The sequence below is a fragment of the Sitophilus oryzae genome, unplaced genomic scaffold, assembly GCF_002938485.1.
Source record: "Sitophilus oryzae breed Bouriz unplaced genomic scaffold, Soryzae_2.0 scaffold_1507_pilon_pilon, whole genome shotgun sequence".
NCBI classification, from domain to species: Eukaryota; Metazoa; Arthropoda; class Insecta; order Coleoptera; family Curculionidae; genus Sitophilus; species Sitophilus oryzae.
In genome coordinates this window covers 1,843,419-1,861,577 of record NW_022146178.1, presented here as the reverse complement: position 1 = coordinate 1,861,577, position 18,159 = coordinate 1,843,419, and the positions used below count along the sequence as shown (strand labels likewise).

General features: G+C 31.6%; 1 protein-coding gene across 1 annotated transcript in view; it reads right to left on the bottom strand.

The window, feature by feature from the left end:
- LOC115878283 (protein timeless homolog) overlaps window positions 1-17,768 on the bottom strand; it is a 469,464-nt gene extending 451,696 nt beyond the window's left edge. The window contains exons 1-2 of the mRNA XM_030894737.1: window positions 17,397-17,768; window positions 2,731-2,911 (exon numbers count right to left, since the gene is read on the bottom strand). Coding sequence (XP_030750597.1) covers window positions 2,731-2,911; window positions 17,397-17,650 — 435 coding nt within the window. The 5' untranslated portion in view covers window positions 17,651-17,768. The remainder of the gene's footprint in view (window positions 1-2,730; window positions 2,912-17,396) is intronic.
- Window positions 17,769-18,159: the final 391 nt, after the last annotated feature.

Here is an 18,159-nt window from a genome sequence, read left to right as displayed (position 1 = left end):
GTCCATTGTTAATTAACGAAATCGAAATGCAATGGTTATTTATGCGAGCCGTAAAACTTGAATTTAATTTTGCATGTGTTTGTTATTGTTAATTGCAGTTTACTTGATAATGGCATACAGTCGTGAATCGGAATGTGCCATCATTAATATTCTATATTTAAGGTTTCATATTGTCCAATTCATATTTCTCTATAATACAAGCCGTATAAGCAACTCCATAATATCAATTTTATTCGATATCCACTCCACCCGTCGATCGATGCTCCGATTTAACGGTATCTTCTCACACAGCCAATTTAGTTCTTACTAAAATTAGCACATCGTCTACCAAAGCCAGGCTAGGCGCCGTGGAGGCGTAATAAACTAAACCCTAGAATTAATGCTACCTTTGCTTATTACGCTTTATGAAACATAATTAAATAGATAATGGATCGCGTTAGAATTAACATCGCCGTGAATAAAAATTTTAGGAGCATCAGCATCCCTTTAATATTTACTCGGTATTAACCTTTTACTTGCTTAGGATTTATTAAGCTTAATAAAGCTAAATCTGAATTATATAATATGCACTAGATTTTTCTTATACTAGCACAATTTTTCTTATATTAAAAATATACAGTATACACCGGAAGGTAACATGGATTTAAAAATTTAAAAATGGGAAAGAATTTTAAAGAGAAACATTTTTGTAGGCTTGTTTGTCAATGTTTATCATTGTAAATTATCGAAATTTGTAACAAAAAAATATTTACTCTCTAACTAGCCTCTACACTATGTGGAGAACTCTTCGAAGCAGGTCCAGGTCGCATTTCATCGCCCAACTTTGTTGCATTTCAGTTCATTTCCAGTTATCTTGACCCACTTCGGTTTGCCTCGACCTACTTTCGATTCTTAAAAGCACCGGAAAACTACTCGTGAGGAGAGCGTGGGGGGATTTTTTGACGTTTTTTGTTGCCTCGTTCAATTTTGTTTTGTTTTGAACTATTTCCAAAACGTAGCGGTATCTGTACCCGAGACAAAGGATTTTTTTTCATAAATCTCAGTGAAATAAGTAAATCTAGACGTTTCTAAAATAGCTGTTACGATGATATTTCGTTAATCATCTCGTTTACACCGTGGCTATTTTTTAAATAATTTAACACCATGAATTATAACCCATAAAATGCGGAGCGCCAGAACAGAGTCACTGCGTATTGCCCTGCAGTTTTACGACTTTAAGTTTTGGAAATATATTTTTTACTTTATTGTAATTAACAATGTTAGACAAGGATTAAAACGAAATATTCTCGTGTAACCTTAGAGGAATGGCCAATTTAATCTACCATCAGTAACTGTTTTCTAAATGCACTCTTTTTGATTTTTCATATCAGTTTAATGTAGTGGTATTACATTACGCTCCATGTTTACTTATTCTTCTGAAGCCACCACAACGTTTGGCCTTGACTGCTGCGTGCTATTTCACAAAATAGTACGATAAATATAAGCCCGTGTTATAAAAACTTGTTCCCACGTTTCCTGAAATAGATCGAGACGCGCCGTGATTGGTTGTTTTTTTATTGTTAATCTGGGTTAACAATAAAAAACTGAACCAATCGTGCCGTCTAATCACCGGATGCCTAAAACCCACATCGGTCCAACAGCTACACCTCCTCAGCGGGATAGCTCCACCCCACATAAGGAGACAAGTTTCCAGCATGAAAGAGAAACAGCAAGCTCTTTCCGATACCCGGCACCCGCTCTTCGGACAATACGCCGCTGGACCCAGGTTGAAATCTCGAAAAAGTTTTCTTTCTGCAGTCCAGCCACTTAATAGCAGCACGGCATCCGCAAAGAGGCTAGAGTTGTGGTCAGCAACTTCAACAACTCCAAACGATTTTGCTCTAAGGCCAAAAGAGAGCCTACCACCTGGTGCGGAACAGACATGGCCGGTGTGGAGGAGTCTGAACCGTTTGCGTACACAGGTTGGAAGATGCAAGACAAACATGAACCAGTGGGGCTACCTTGACGGACCTGTATCCTGTGAATGCGGAGAGGAACAAAATATGAGGCATCTTCTCGTATGCCCAAATCTCCCAAACATATGCAATCAGAGTGATCTGGCGGAGGGAAATACCAACGCTCTGGAGTGTACCAAGTACTGAATATCCTGTATATAACCGCTGTGTGCATATATATTTTTTGTAGTTTGTCTAATTCTGTACAAGTTTTGTTCCTATTTATGTTGATTGTTTGACTATGTTTTTTTAAATGTATGATGTACCTTTATGAAACATAATTAAATAGATAATGGATCGCGTTAGAATTAACATCGCCGTGAATAAAAAAATTTTAGAGCATCAGCATCCCTTTAATATTTACTCGGTATTAACCTTTTACTTGCTTAGGATTTATTAAGCTTAATAAAGCTAAATCTGAATTATATAATATGCACTAGATTTTTCTTATACTAGCAAAATTTTTCTTATATTAAAAATATACAGTATACACCGGAAGATAACATGGATTAAAAATGTTTTACGAAATATTTCGTAAAACATTTCGGGGATAGTGTAGAGGCTGTTCAAGAATATCCAATGTGGCCTTTATTTTCAGTGTGATTATTCTTATAGTCAAGCCAGTTACGTTTCACGATTTAAAGTGAAAAAATGTATCATCATGTCATAAGTGAGATTGACCTTGCTAATTATATTTATCTAAAATCCTATAAGCAGTAAATTATTAATAACTTACGATTTCTAAAATCTTACTGAGCCTTGTACTCAGAACAGCCCACACAGCTTCATCAGCGAAAGCCTCCTTATAGCTCTGTAGATGGCCCTCTATTTCTAGGTAGAAGTTCCGGACATACTTGTCTGTTGGTAGTTCTTCGTTCCACAGCATTAAAGCTGGTGTAGTAAGGTTTACTATTAACCTGAAACAGAAATATTTAAACTTAATTAAATATCCTATTGTAAAATCAAGAAATAATATAATGTTTATCTTGAGTTACGGTCATGTATCAGTCTCAAATTAAATAAGTACGTCAGAAGTTACAGTTAGTAGTTTATATAAAAAAACACCAAAGAAGATAACCAAAGTCTATCGACACATCATTCGTACTGCAAAATAGCATTAGCTTCGCCTTTCACTCTAGCAAAAAAAAAACTACAAACACTAAACAAAATTTATAAATGTTACATAACAACAGTTTATTCACTTCACATGCAGCTTATTCACTGCTAGCTTATCAGTTTAAATTAACAAAATTGATATTTTTGATTATGCAATTAAGACTTTTAAAACATGATCAAAGAAAAAATTAGATTTTAAAAGCGGAAACTATGATATCTATACTAGTATAAAATCCTTAAGTAACTGAGACACTGATTAATCACGATCCTGCTCAAACCACTCAACGTAAGAAGAAACTCAATTTTGGCATACAGGTTGATTCTAGAGTGTAGAGGTTCGATAAGAAGGGGTTTTTCGAAATTCCAGTTCCAAGGGGGTGAAACCACCCCTCAAATATTACAATATTTTTTATTTAAAAAACGGTCCAGTTTCCGAAAAAAACGCTTAAACACGTATATTTTATTTTGTTTTTTTACATATTTTAAGATTTTTTAAAAATGTATACAGGGTGTTTTGAAAAATCTGGTCATTGATTAATCACGATCCTGCTTAAAGCGCTTGACGTAAAAAGCTGATTTTTGGAAAACGGATTGACTTTAGGGTGTAGAAGTTCGATAAGAAGGGATTTTTCGAAACTCGAATTCTAAAGGGGTGAAACCACCCCTCAAATATTAGAATATTTATTATTTAAAAGCGGAGAGTTTTTCAGAAAAAAAACTCTTAAACACGTATATTTTATTTTGTTGTTTTACATATTTTAAGATTTTTTTTTAAATTTATACAGGGTGTTTCATAAAATATGACCATTGAGTAATCACGATTCTGCTTAAACAGATTGACGTTTAAAGCTTGTTTCATATAGACGTGAATCGCGAATTGCGAAAAGCGATTCGCCAAAAAATATTCGCAAAATTTGGACCTATTTCATACAGTCGCGAATTTTTAGGGACATTTCATTTTTGCTCCACTGAAAGTTACTAAAAAAAAATCATAACCTAAGATAACTTAATTTGTTTTTATTCGTGTTTACGATCTTTATTTTATATTTTATAGCATACAATATGAGTTTAAATTTGTTTAATGATTATGAATATTGATTATGATTGTGGGATTGGAACAGAAGATGCAAAATTGCCATTTACTTATTGTTAAAACGTAGAATAGAACGGGTTTATAGGTCATTTGGGACATGTGAAATATTTAAATTTCGTAAGCAACAAGGTGCTTATCGCAATTTAATTCAAGAAAATGAGGACAAAAGATGAGGAAAAATTTAGGAATTTTCACAGATTGTCTGTACAGGAGTTTGATAACTTGGTTGAAAAATTGTCACCATATTATATCAAAAACATATACACGAGAACCCATTTCACCTGGAGAAATGCTTTCAGTTACTTTGTACTTTGGTCTCTGCTTTGGTACTTTGTGCTCTGCTTTGTGGCAGCATCGTCAAAATAATCGATAACCGGATCACAACACCATTCTGCGCAAACGCGAACCTTAAAATCGCGCGAATATTCGCAAAAAGTTGAAAACACTTTAACTTTCCCGCCCCCCCCCCCAAATTTTAAATCTTGCGAATCGCCAAAATCTTAAAATTTCTGACACAGCGCTGCATGATCATTAAAATTGGACCAATGAGAACAGTTTCGCAAAATCGCAATTCGCGATTCGCGTCTATATGAAACAAGCTTAAAGCTGATTTTTGGCAAACGGATTGACTGTGGGGTATTCGGTAAGGAGGGATTTCTCGAATATCAAATTCCAAGAGGGTGAAAACGCCCCTCAAATATTACAACATTTGTTATTTAAAAAACGGTTAGTCTTTCGAGAAAACGCTTGGGCACCCATAATTTATTTTGTTTTTTACATATTTTGATTTTTTTTTAAAATCATACAGGGTGTTCCAAAAAGTTGGGTAATTGATTAACCACGATTCTGCTTAAACTGCTTGACGTAAAAAGCTTATTTTTGGCAAACGGATTTTTCGAAAGTCAAATTCCAACGAGATGAAACTACCCCTCAAATATTACCAAGTTATATAATAATATCGCCATATTGTTTTTTTCTCATGCTGACATAAATGTGAGAACATTTTATCCAGTTTGTATGTTAATGGAAATTCTTGCTTTGCTTTATCATCACCATTACAAATGATTAATTCGACGCGAATGAAGTCGCGGGTACACGCTAGTATTTTTATAAAAGTATACGATATTGACTACTTCATTATTTGAGGTAAGCTCCTTAATTTGGAAGATATTTAATATACTTAGTCATAAGAAAGAGAATTTCCGAGCATTTAAGTATTTGAAAGTTTTTCCATCTTAACAACTATGAAACTTTCTCCCTTTGGAGACTTATATTCAAATTTTACAACACTTCTCCAAGGCAATATCCCACATCCCCTGTCCTCGTATGTAAACAACCCCGACGTACTTAAACCTTACCGCGAGCATAACTCGTTTTAGGTAAGCGTAATAATATGTAAATCTTGAAATATGGCTTTTTCCGCCGCCACTCGGGACTAGGTATGAAGTTTGCGGTTTAAGACCTAAGTGTTGGATTTTTATAATTCCACTTTGCGTTAAATACAATTTTGAATGAATGTTTAATAAAGGGTAGGCTTAGCGCCCTGGCGTTTTCAGCACAAGCACTCTGAGAAGCTTAATTTTGAACGCTGTTATCCTATCCATATGTATACAGTCTAAACAGTCTGTTTAATTTCCAAGAAATAATTTTTATGTGGAAATTTTGTATGTAAACGTGGTAAAAAGGCGGTATTTTAATAAAATCCAACAGTATACAGAGTCGTCCGAATTGTTATTAGGGAAACTTTGGCAGCATAATCTCGAGATAAAAATAAGTAAAAATCTTCGTATAAATATACAGTACCGGCCAAAAGTGGAGAAACTTTTTAAATTTATTTGTTGCCGTTTTACAAGAACGAAAATGTTTATAAAGCATATATATTTATACATAGGATAACTGTCTCATAAAAATACACACAAGATTTTTTTGGAAAAAGCCTCTATTAAATTTTGAAAAAATTAAACTAATTTCTATGAGGACAAAAATGGAGAAACTGGTATTTTTTATACATTTGTAGTCGCTAGTCTCAGTATTTGGTTGCATATAGCCTTTACTTTTGATGACTGCTTGGCACCTTTTGGGCATAGACTCAATCAAGTTCTTTATTACGTCCCCGAATATTTCATTCCAGGCTTGTAATAGGGCAGCGAACAAAACATCATTATTTTTAAATTTGTCCCTGTTTTTACGCCTAACATCGACTTCTAGTTGATCCCATAGATTCTCTATAGGGTTCAGGTCGGGGCTTTGAGCTGGCCATTTGATCATTTCAACTTGTTCCTCGGTTAAAAATTCCTTAATAAGTTTGGCAGTGTGTTTCGGATCATTATGGTGCATAAATTTCCAGGTTAATGAGAGAGAGTATTCAGCATAAGGTATCATTGTTTTTTGCAAAATATTTAAATACATATAACGATCCATAATTCCATTTATTTGAACAAGGGGCCCGACCCCATGCCCAGAAAAATAACTCTAGACTAGAACGTTCCCACCTCCGTGTTTTATGGTGGGTATGGTGTACTTGGGATTGAATCTCATTGGCAGGACGTCTCACCCACCTAATACCATCCGAACCAAATAGATTGTACTTGCTTTCGTCCGACCAGAGTACATTTTTGTTCCAATGCAAATTGTAGTCGGGCCTGCCTATTTTTCTTAGAAATAAACGGCTTTCGGGCAGGTGTTCTGGCATTTAGTTGTGCCTGTTTCAGACGCCGTCTAATGGACCTAACAGATATTGAAATAAAGGGATATTCGTTCCTTATATCCTCCGCAGTGCAAAATGGATTTCTAAGTGAATATCTTCTTATTATTTTCTCTGTCGCCAAAGTTGTTTATTTTTTGGTCTTCCGGGCTTGGGTATACTGGCAGTTGTCCCACGATTTCTATACAAATTAATCTGTTTGCACATAACACTTTTATGTAAATTGAAGTGACTAGCAATATCAATTTGTTTAATTCTTGAATGATACTTCTCAATTATGATTTTGTTTTATTTGATCTGTCAAATTTATCCCGCGCGGCATATTTTTAACGCTCTGTGAACCCAATACCACGATCTAGACGCTTTAACAAGAGAATATCTCACAGAATGTTAAGAAGAAGATAAGGTTTCTCCACTTATGTCCGCTGGAATTTGTAAATAATTTTTTGCCTGCAAATTTATTCACACGTGTATTGTTATAAACAGGGTATCCCAGAAATAAGTGCAAGTATTTTAAAGGGTGGTAGATCTCGATAAAAGAAACTTATTTTCTCTTTATCGTTTTTCAAATAAGTCCAAAATAATGGAGTTATTTTACTTTGAAAATTTCGAAAAAAAAATTATTTTTTGCTAAAATTTTGAGAACCTTCTTCTTCATGTGCCTTCTCCTCATCGGAGGTTGGCGACCATCAATTGGAATTCCTCCCTGTCTTGAGCCAAACGGATAATTGCACTGGCCTCTCCTCCAGTCTTTTTTGCTAGTAATATTAATTATTAATTAGAGGAGAGGTTGCTAATATGGAACCCCATTTTGTTTTTCCTACACAATATTTTTTCCTCTACTCTGAAACCCTTTCCACCGATCAAATAGGGCCATTCTGTGCAAAAGCAAGCAATTGGATGAGGATGCTAGAACAAGAAAGTAATTTGTATATTATAGACGATATTTGAGCGAGGATGGGTGTTAATAGGGTAAAGACTATTTCCTTTAAGAATCTATTTAAATTAATGTTTTTTTTTGGCAGTGGCAAATATTGGCAAGATTTTTGTGCATATTCCAATGCTGGAGACTTTCAGCATTGAATGGATACTAATTTCCATGCGGAATATTGCCGAATAGTCTTACACCTTATAAAAATGCCACTCATTTTTTAAATATAAAACATTATAAAAAAATAGAATAGAAGGAAACGTTTCAAAATAAAAATATGGCATAAAACAGAATAGAGCCAACAAACAAAGCTGGCTCTGTATCCATCATGACAGTTATTATGAACAATTTGCAAAAAAAAGCACTACAAACAATTCCAGTATTTTTATAATCTTAGAAATATTCAGAATACACTCAAGATAATTCATACTTTTAATTGAAATATATTATTTATTTGATAGTCAACTTACGACTTAAAAAAGCTAATAACTAATAAACATGCTTACATTTAGTATTTATAGATTTGTGTTCAGTTAAGATAAAAAATGAAAATAAAAAAATATCACTTTTGGCCAGGTTTATAGACCAAATACACCTATGTCCGGCCCCGGCGAGGCGGGCGCGGCGTTTGAATATGGTTTGGTTAGGTTAGGTTAGTTAATCAGGTAAATTTCCTCTTAATTATCTACTTCCGAATCCTTCTCGCATCTCCGAAATAGCCATATACAATACACGAGATGCATATACGCAAAGTTACGCATCTGTGTATTGTTATATGGCTTTTTAGGAGATGCGAGATGCGAGCGATATTTGAAGATGCGAGTGGTCAAGAATAGGTCCCCAGAGACGGCGCTGGTTGCCGGAAAGCAGAAACCTGCCTCCACTATGTTCGTACCCTTAGCCACAGCAATGCGTGCAATACGTTTAATTTTTTACGTCCAGGGCTTGACCTCGCCAAAATTATCATCAATTATCATTCACCAGCTGTTTTGACGCCGTTTTTTTTCGACCGTACCTATGGTATTAAAAATATACATTGTAAATAGACCGTTAAACTCCTCAGACAGTTGAGACAAGTTTTTTTTACTGTTTTCTGTGATCTACGATAAAAATGACATTGAATGACATATCAGGGACATATTTGAATCAGAAAACCAGGCCTTTGGTCTGCTTAATTTTTTTACAAAAATGACAGATATTCTCAGGAATTCTTTTCCATAATAATAAAATGTTCACTCCATTCTACTGTACCTGTAATTTCAATGTAAGAATTCAGAACATTAAAATTAGTGGTAGACATTTTCAATTAGTAGAAAAAGTTATCAAATTTTTAACTTTTCTACTAATTGTTTCTCCTAATTATTCTTATATTATAGCTTTTGATTATCTTCCGTCAAGAAAAAAGATGGTTAGAAATCAAAAGTTGATTGTTTTATAAGCTAAATCGTGGCTAACGTCATATTCAAGGCCTGACTGTTTTGACAGTTCTACCGAAGTGGTCCAGAATTAGTAGTCGTAAACAAACCAATTGTTTTCATTAGTTTCGCAACAAATCTGTGTTTTTTACGCGTTTCTATGACCGGCGATGCCGGCTGTGTATCCGGGCTAGGGGAAAGTTGGGGAATTTATATAAAAACATAATTAATAGGCGTTAGTATTAGTGTATAGTGTTAAACCAACGTAAGTGACGTGTATTTTTATGTAAAATAGTTTTCGTTTCTTTATTTTTACTTTGTGAAATAAAAAAATCCGCGACATTGTTTTGTGCCTGTGCCTTGTAGCAGCAATTATAATAAGTCCTCAGCATCTGTCTACATTCTCTTTCCCAACAATATTAACTGTAACTTGATCACGTCCAAAACCTACAGAACATGCTGTGCCTACAATTTTTCCAAATCAACCCTCTTATGGACCCTCTGTGCATGTTCCCATAAAGAGAAAACGTCCCGATGAAAGAAAACAAGATTTGGAAATTCAGGATGAAATAAATATTGAAAAGTATTATTATTATTATTATGAAATATATATTATTATTATGAAATGGCAATATATTTTAAAGAAACTAAATGAATTTGTATTTTATTTCAGTATTTTATATAAAAAAAATAATATCTTTATCTTTTTATTTACGATTTATGGAGATGGTTACTTGATGAACATCGAACTACAAATTACTTAATGTTAATAGTTAATTCTATCTGATATCCACATTTTTTAAATATTTTAGGCAAATTTTTACAATTATTTTTAATTAAACTTTAAAATGTATTCTGCCGTTATCATATACAATACATTTTCTTAACTTGTCGATAAACGTATAGTTTTCAAATTTTTTAATATTTGGAAACTTTTTATCACAGGTATTATTACTAGTTGCTAAAAACTCGCTAACGCAATTTTAGTACACGCTTTTTATTATCTAGATTTTATTTTATTCATCTTATGCTGTAGTTTATTTCATATTAATATTCGAGCTTTAGATCTAAATTTTAATGCTATTCAATTACTTTAACGCAATAAAAAGTTAATGTTATTTTTTAATACCTTTCTGTATAATATTTTTCATATTTATATCTGGCAAAACTATCAATAACTACTATTATTTATGCAAAAACTATATGCAGTACCATATGGCACAATACAAAAGCCCGACTAGTGCGGTGACGTCACAAATTGATGTCTCTGGCCTGTATGTAATGTTGGTTATGGCTAAATATTAGGTTTTCTCTATGGATACGACTGACTAACGCAAGCTATTGCTAGGATATTCTATTAATTTTAATTGTGTTTGTTAAACATTGCGAATGATCGTTAACTAAAATGTATAAAATGTAAAGCTTCATTAGAGCCTCTCCAATTAGTGGTTTCAATTAGCATATAAGTTTGTTCCTTTTATTTCAATGTAAGCATTCACACCGTCAGAATTAGTGGTAAACATTTTCAATTAGTAGAAAAAGTTGACACTTAGTAGTGACACTTAGTAATTAGTAGAAAAAGTTGACAACTTTTATCTTTTCCACTAATTAAGCTTTAAAATTTTCGAGAAATATAATTTTGGCCTTTGATTATCTTCCGTCAAGAGAAATTGTGGTTAGAATTCAATAGTTGATTGTTTTATAAGCTAAATATTAAGATGTCTCTATAGATACAACCAGAGAGAAACTAATAACTAAAGTGAGAGGGGCTTGTGGAATAGGGCATTTCGTAGACAAGTTTATTTTGTCACCGCGCATCCCAGACGCGCATAGCGTTTGGCGGTCACAAAAGGAAGTTTTCAACTTTGCAAGTTAAACATTTGACAGGATTAATTAGATTGTCAGTAGCTTTTTCTATTTCTTAGTTCTAGAAGGAGATAACTAAAATATGTTGATAATCGGAGCAAATCGGAGTAATAAATTGTTTTTGACTGAATGTACCTGTTCTTTTAGCTTGTCAGAAGAGAAGATTATTGTCATTATTGATTATTTCAGATTCCACGATTATTCCGCATTTTGTAATTTTTGTTTTGTGGTTGAGACCCAGACAAAACGTTTCCTTTAGAGGTAAGTTTTATCTCGGTAATTATTTTAACATACCTAATAGTAATAGTGAGTGCACATAATAATCGTACATTGCTAATTTAATGTTTTTAATTTAAAACATCACATTCTTTTCTGATACCTATGGAACGACTAGGTATTATACCTGGTATTATTTCCAGTAATACAAATTATTTTCTTCAACTGCTAGGTTCTTGTTATAGAATAAAGACCATCAAAAACATTGAATACCTACAGGATACCGACTGATACTCTGTGCGAGCTCCAAACCGTGCTTCCCTGTTCACTCCCAACAAAGTTAGATAAAAAAGATACTGAAGATTGCAGCCTTGAGTTGGAGTATGGCAAGGAGTCTGGAGTTAAATAAAATTAAATTATTTTCTATTAAACAAAATACCAAATTTGTTAAGTAGGCAATTTCCTGTTGCAATTTCAAAGCCGAATAAAGAATATTCCCAGAAATTCGACTCTCCCATAAAAGAAGTTTTTTCATTCGTCATATTCGGTCGATTTCAAATAATTTTCTTCGAGAACGAGAAGTCAATTTCCTGTGTTTAAAACGTCATTTCACGAACGGTTTCCGCGCAAACCACGCACCGTTTGATACGGTCCCATTTATGGGTTTAGAGTAGGTACGTTGCAATCGAAATTTTCGAAAATTTATAGTTTTTTCTCCTCGAAGACGGTGAGGGACTCTAACTTTGCAGTTGGAAATGAATAACGGTCCAGAGAAGAGCTTTCGGGGGAGAAATTCAATTTAGTTCGTGGTCATAAAGAACCGGAAATAATGCCTGAATTTATTTTCGTTTTTCCTAGTTTCCGAAACGGTTTCTGGAGAATCTATATTTATCTTAGGCTAATAAGAAATTTGATTTTCCCAATGTTACATAAACGAAAATTTACTCCGAAAACTGTGGCCAGCAAATAAGTTATACAGGGTTGTTCATCACATACGACACGGAGTATTATAGCTAAACGATTAGATTTTTACAAGTTTTAAATTTTGGGTTCGTTGAAGGACTATTAGAGCTATAATTTAGAAATAATTTTACAAGATACAGAGTGTCCCAAATAAGTAAAAAATGCTATAGTTGTATTTTTTTAAATGGAACACCCTGTATATTATTACGTTTTTAAATTCTACGATTGAAATAAAGGTAAATTTTATTAAGGTTTATCACACTTAAACCTTACCAATTTTGAAATATTTTCAATTTTGTGAAATTGCAGTAAAAATTTTAAGGCTTCATTTCTCCAAGGGTATCAAAGTTTTTAATACTAAATATTTACTGAAGTTTATTTATTGATCAGTTATTGTGTTGCAATAATAAAAATTATACTACCTTATACAGAGTGTCTAAAATTTTATTTTAAATAATTACTAGCTTTAAACGGCAATAACTTGTTTAATTTAAATAGAACGCCCTGTATATTTTAGGAGAATCAGATGCATAATTTAATTGTCTATCAAATTGTATTATACCACTTTTTACCTATCCCTTCAAATTTTCGTAGAAAATATATTTTCTTATAATTTCGATCTTATTTATCAATATACCCATGGAATATTGACATTTTAGATTGTTTTTAAAGCAACAAATGTACAAAATGTACAGGCTAGTAATATTATAGTTTTTAACAAAATGATAATATTACTAACCCATTTGTATGCAAAAAGAAAACTATTTAAATCTTCATAAAAGAGTATACCATTAATTAAATATACCACCATTATTTCCGTCCAAATACTAATTAATTACATACTTAATTATGTTCGTGATTAAATTATTCAAAATAAATGTGGATTTGAATCAGAAATCAATATAATAATAAGTTATAAAAATGAATGTCATTTGTCAAAAAATGAAATATCATTTTTAAGGTGTTACTTTTTACCACACTGTCTAATACACATAAAAATTCAGTTTTTTAGTTTTTGGAGCAATTATTATTAATCAACGCAAACAGTCAATTAATGTAGTTTGAATACTGGAATCATATTAATTGGTCCTTTTTAACAAATATTTAAACAGTTTTATTATTTTTTAATGAAATAAACAAACTATATTGACAATATTAGTATCTGTACTCTTTAAAAATTTGGTACATCTTTAAAAATAATCTAAAATGTCAGTCTTCCATGGATATATTGATGAATGAATTTAAAATTACAAGAAAATGCATTTTCTACGGAAACTTAAAGCTATAGGTAAAAATGGTATAATACAATTTGATAGACAATTAAATTGTGCATCTGATTCTCATAAAATATACAGGGTGTTTCATTTAAATTAAACAAGTTATTGCCGTTTAAAGCTAGTAATTATTTAAAATAAAATTTTAGACACTCTGTATAAGGTAGTATAATTTTTATTATTGCAACACAATAACTGATCAATAAATAAACTTCAGTAAATATTTAGTATTAAAAACTTTGATACCCTTGGAGAAATGAAGCCTTAAAATTTTGACTACAATTTCACAAAATTGAAAATATTTCAAAAACGGTAAGGTTTAAGTGTAATAAACCTTTATCAAATTTACCTTTATTTTAATCGTAGAAACTAAAAATGTAATAATATACAGGATGTTCCATTTAAAAAAATACAACTTTGATATTTTTTATTTATTTGGGACACTCTGTACCTTGTAAAAATATTTTTAAATTGTAGCTCTAATAGTCCTTCAACGAACCCAAAACTTACAATTTGTAAAAATCTAATCGTTTAGCTACAATACTCCGTGTCGTATGTGGTGAACAACCCTGTATATCTTTAATGCAATAATCTCAAAATAAATTAGTTTTAGGAGAATATAGGCATACTCAGGCATACTTATCCTAGACTAATAAGAAATTTGATTTTCCACATACCGGGCGTCCCAATATTCCATGGACTTTAAAATAATAAACCCATTTTTTCGGATTTTTTAAGAACCGTTATTCTTATTTGAATGAGATTTTGGGTGTCTTATATTTTGCTAAGTGCTTTAACATTTGACATTCACAAAAATCAAGAAAAAATACGTGAAGAGTGAAAACTACCCCCACCCTTACATACATTTTGATGTACATATTTTCGTAGTATACAGGGTCCGGCAATAGTGCGTCGGTCATTTGTAGCTCCTAGAATAAAAACTTGAGAATTTTGTTTAAGTGCAGACCTAAAGTATGTACCAGGATGTATTTCAGGAAAATATTTTAACTTCTATAGGGTGGCTCAAAAAAGTGTGAGTGGACCTGGTTGATTTTTTTTAAATTGAACACCCTGTATATTATTGCATTTTTGGCTTCCTTTCAGATCACTTTACATAACCCTAAGATATGAATAAATATATTTCGATAGTTTCAGAGATATTAATAAATAAATAAAAAATATATATTTTTCAGTCTTTTTTAAAAAAATTATTAAAAATAGAAGAACTGTTCTGAAATCAAAACTATGTTAGGTATTTACTTTAGATGGTCTATTCTTACTTTGCTATAAATATGGTAATCGTAAATCATACAGGATGTTCAATATTCTACGCCAAACTTTCTAAAATATAAAATAATTTTTCTTTGTTTTTTTTTTAAATGGAACACCCTGTATATTATTTTTTTATTAGATGGAGAATTAAAAAATGAACATTTTTTGTATTTAAAGTATTTCAAAATTTTTAATAGTTTTCCGGATACACGCAGTATTATTTCATATGGCGCTTTCAATGGTAAAATTCGAGAGAAAAATCATTGGGTGGCTTTGATAAAAATTACTGTGGAAAATGCCATATGAAATATAAAACCGCAAATATCTGCGAAACCGTTAAAAATTTTGAAATACTCTAAATACAAAAAATGTTCATTTTTTATTTCTCCGTCTACTGAAAAAATAATATACAGGGCGTTCCATTTAAAAAAACGAAGAAAAATTATTTTATATTTTAGAAAGTTTGACGTAGAATTTTGAACATCCTGTATGATTTACGATTTTCATATTTATAGCAAAGTAAGTACAGACCATCTAAAGTAAATACCTAATATAGTTCTGATTTCAGAACAGTTCCTGTATTTTTATAATTTTTTTAAGAAGGGCTGAAAAATAGATATTTTTGATTTATTTTTGAATATCTCTGAAACTATCGAAATATATTTATTCATATCTTAGGGTTATGTAAAGTGATCTGAAAAGAAGCCAAAAATGCAATAATATACAGGGTGTTCCATTTAAAAAAAATTATCCAAGTCCACTCACACTTTTTTGAGCCACCCTATAGAAGTTAAAATATTTTCCTGAAATACATCCTGGTACATACTTTAGGTCTGCACTTAAACAAAATTCTCAAGTTTTTTATTCTATGAGCTACAGATGCCCGACGCACTATTGCCGGACCCTGTATAAACCAAACTCAACCGACAACCGATTTTTTTTTTTTTTGTAAAATAGTCCTTCCAGTAGGTATTTACTACATTTTTGTCTCTTGCAAAAAAACGCTACCGCGCGAACTTTTTGAGGAAAAAACATATTTTTCCGAAGCTGACCTAGTTGGCGAAAATATGGAATTTTATGTGAATGTCACAAATTATATTTGACAATAAGCTTCATAAAAAGCTTAAAAAATTAATAAATTTGAATTAACGTTCGGGATAATTTTTCATTGATGTCCTCTAACACACAAACGCGCTTTTATAAAAAGGTAAATTATAAGCAGTTGACTTATTTTAATTCAAAAATTACGTAGTTGTTCTATGTTCACAGAATATTGGAACTCCCTGTATATTTTATTGGCCTGCTTTGGAAAAATAAATTCTCCAAAAAATTTTTACCAGAAAAATATGCGATGTGGCATTTCTTTCTCTTTGCAAAGAGACAAAAAATATAGTAAATACTAGAAGGGTCATTTTACGAAAAGAAAATCTGTAGTCGGTGTAGTTAGATATAGTTAGCAAAGTTAGATATATTTATATCTAACTTAGATAGGAAATATAGAAAATATTTATACTAAAGTTTATGTAGGGGTGGGGGTAGTTTTCACCCTTCCCGTAATTTTTCTTGATTTTTATGAATGTCACATGTTAAAGCACTTAGCAAAACATTGACACCCAAAATTTCATTTAAATCAAAATACTTAATGGTTCTTAAAATATCTGAAAAAATGTGTGTATTTTTTTTTAAATTTGATATCCTCTAGCGGACAAAGGAAGCACTTTTGTACAGAGGTAAAACATGGAGGTAAATTATGTCCAATGACCTTATTTTGATTCCTAGAATATGAGTAGTTCTATGTCCACGGAATATTGGGACACCCTGTATACCTACCTACCTAATATAGGAAGAAAATATTCTATAGATATAGATTATACTGTCTATCCCCGGATTTTCATTGAAAAACTTTTTGTTGTTTACTTTTTTAAAAAATGCATTCCTCATAAAAGCTTCTGCTTATTCTAAAATGGTTAATCCCGTTTATACTTTTCCAAATTTCTATACCGTTTCAGAGAAAAATATGAAAATATAGTTGAAATTTCACTTGAAATATCAAAACACGTTTCTGTCAATATCATTTCGTCATTTCGTCTTCATTCTTTGATAGAAAGCATAGATGTGCATTTATCTGTGATAGAAAGTTATTTTTAATTTTGATAAACGTCATATTTTGATATATTAATTGTAATATTATTTAAATAAAAATACTATATCGAAATCTATAATCAATGTTTGAAAGACTAATTTATTTCGTATGCCATCGAATACCTACAGTAAATTCAGAAAACTAGTGATATTATTTACCTAGAAAATTATGATTTGAATCAGACCAAAAGAACAAATATCAGAATTATCTTATATAAATTACTAAGATTCTACATCCTACAATAATAATACCTTCGTGCAACAAATTCAAAACTTCTTAAACTAAACATTTCAACTGACTGTACCCACTTGAATTCTTAATGACTGGTACATCTAATATAGTAGTGTAAATAATACCTCAGTATAAATAGTTATAAATACAGTATCTTCTACAATAAACTAATAGTTACCTTAACAAAACATCAAACAGATCGGTCTCTTCCCAATAACTTTTCAACAATGGCAGCAAGTCTGTTTGTAAAACTTTTGTCTCGCCCAGCTGCCTTCGAATATCGTGGCTCTCGTCGTCTCGCCTCAGGTATCGTATTAAATCTTTCACTGTTTCTAAAGTATTGGAATCGGCATAATACTTGTTAGATTTCACATCAAAATACCCTAGGGCGTTACAAGCCGCGGCTAAATCGGCACTTAACAACGACGACATTCTTAAATCAAGACAGCTACGGTCCTTGCTTTTTGACACTTAAATATGTAACAACAATATTTATTCCTAATTTGTTAATAAAAGTATTGGTCCCATAAAAACCGTACACACAACTCGGTATTTGGAATATTTTGAGGTTATCTTGTTATCTAGTCAAAACGTCAAAAATACGCGGGAAATAATTCGTAGCATAGTTGCCGAATCGTAGAGTTAATCTTATTTAACAGAATTATTTGATTTTATTTTATAATTTATAATCCAAGAATAATAAAGGCAATAAAAAATAGAGCTAGAAAAATTAACTTTTTAGTGTTAATAATACAGCTTAGTTCCTAATCTTTTTTTTTTTGTAAAAATTTGTTTTTGTAGGTACTTTTGTTATAATTTAATATAACCAAACCAAATAAATCAGAAATAAACTCAAATAATTATATGTGATTTATTTACCAAATAAAAAGTGTTTTACTTGAAAATTTATATTTTATTTAACAACTTAAATAATGAAATAG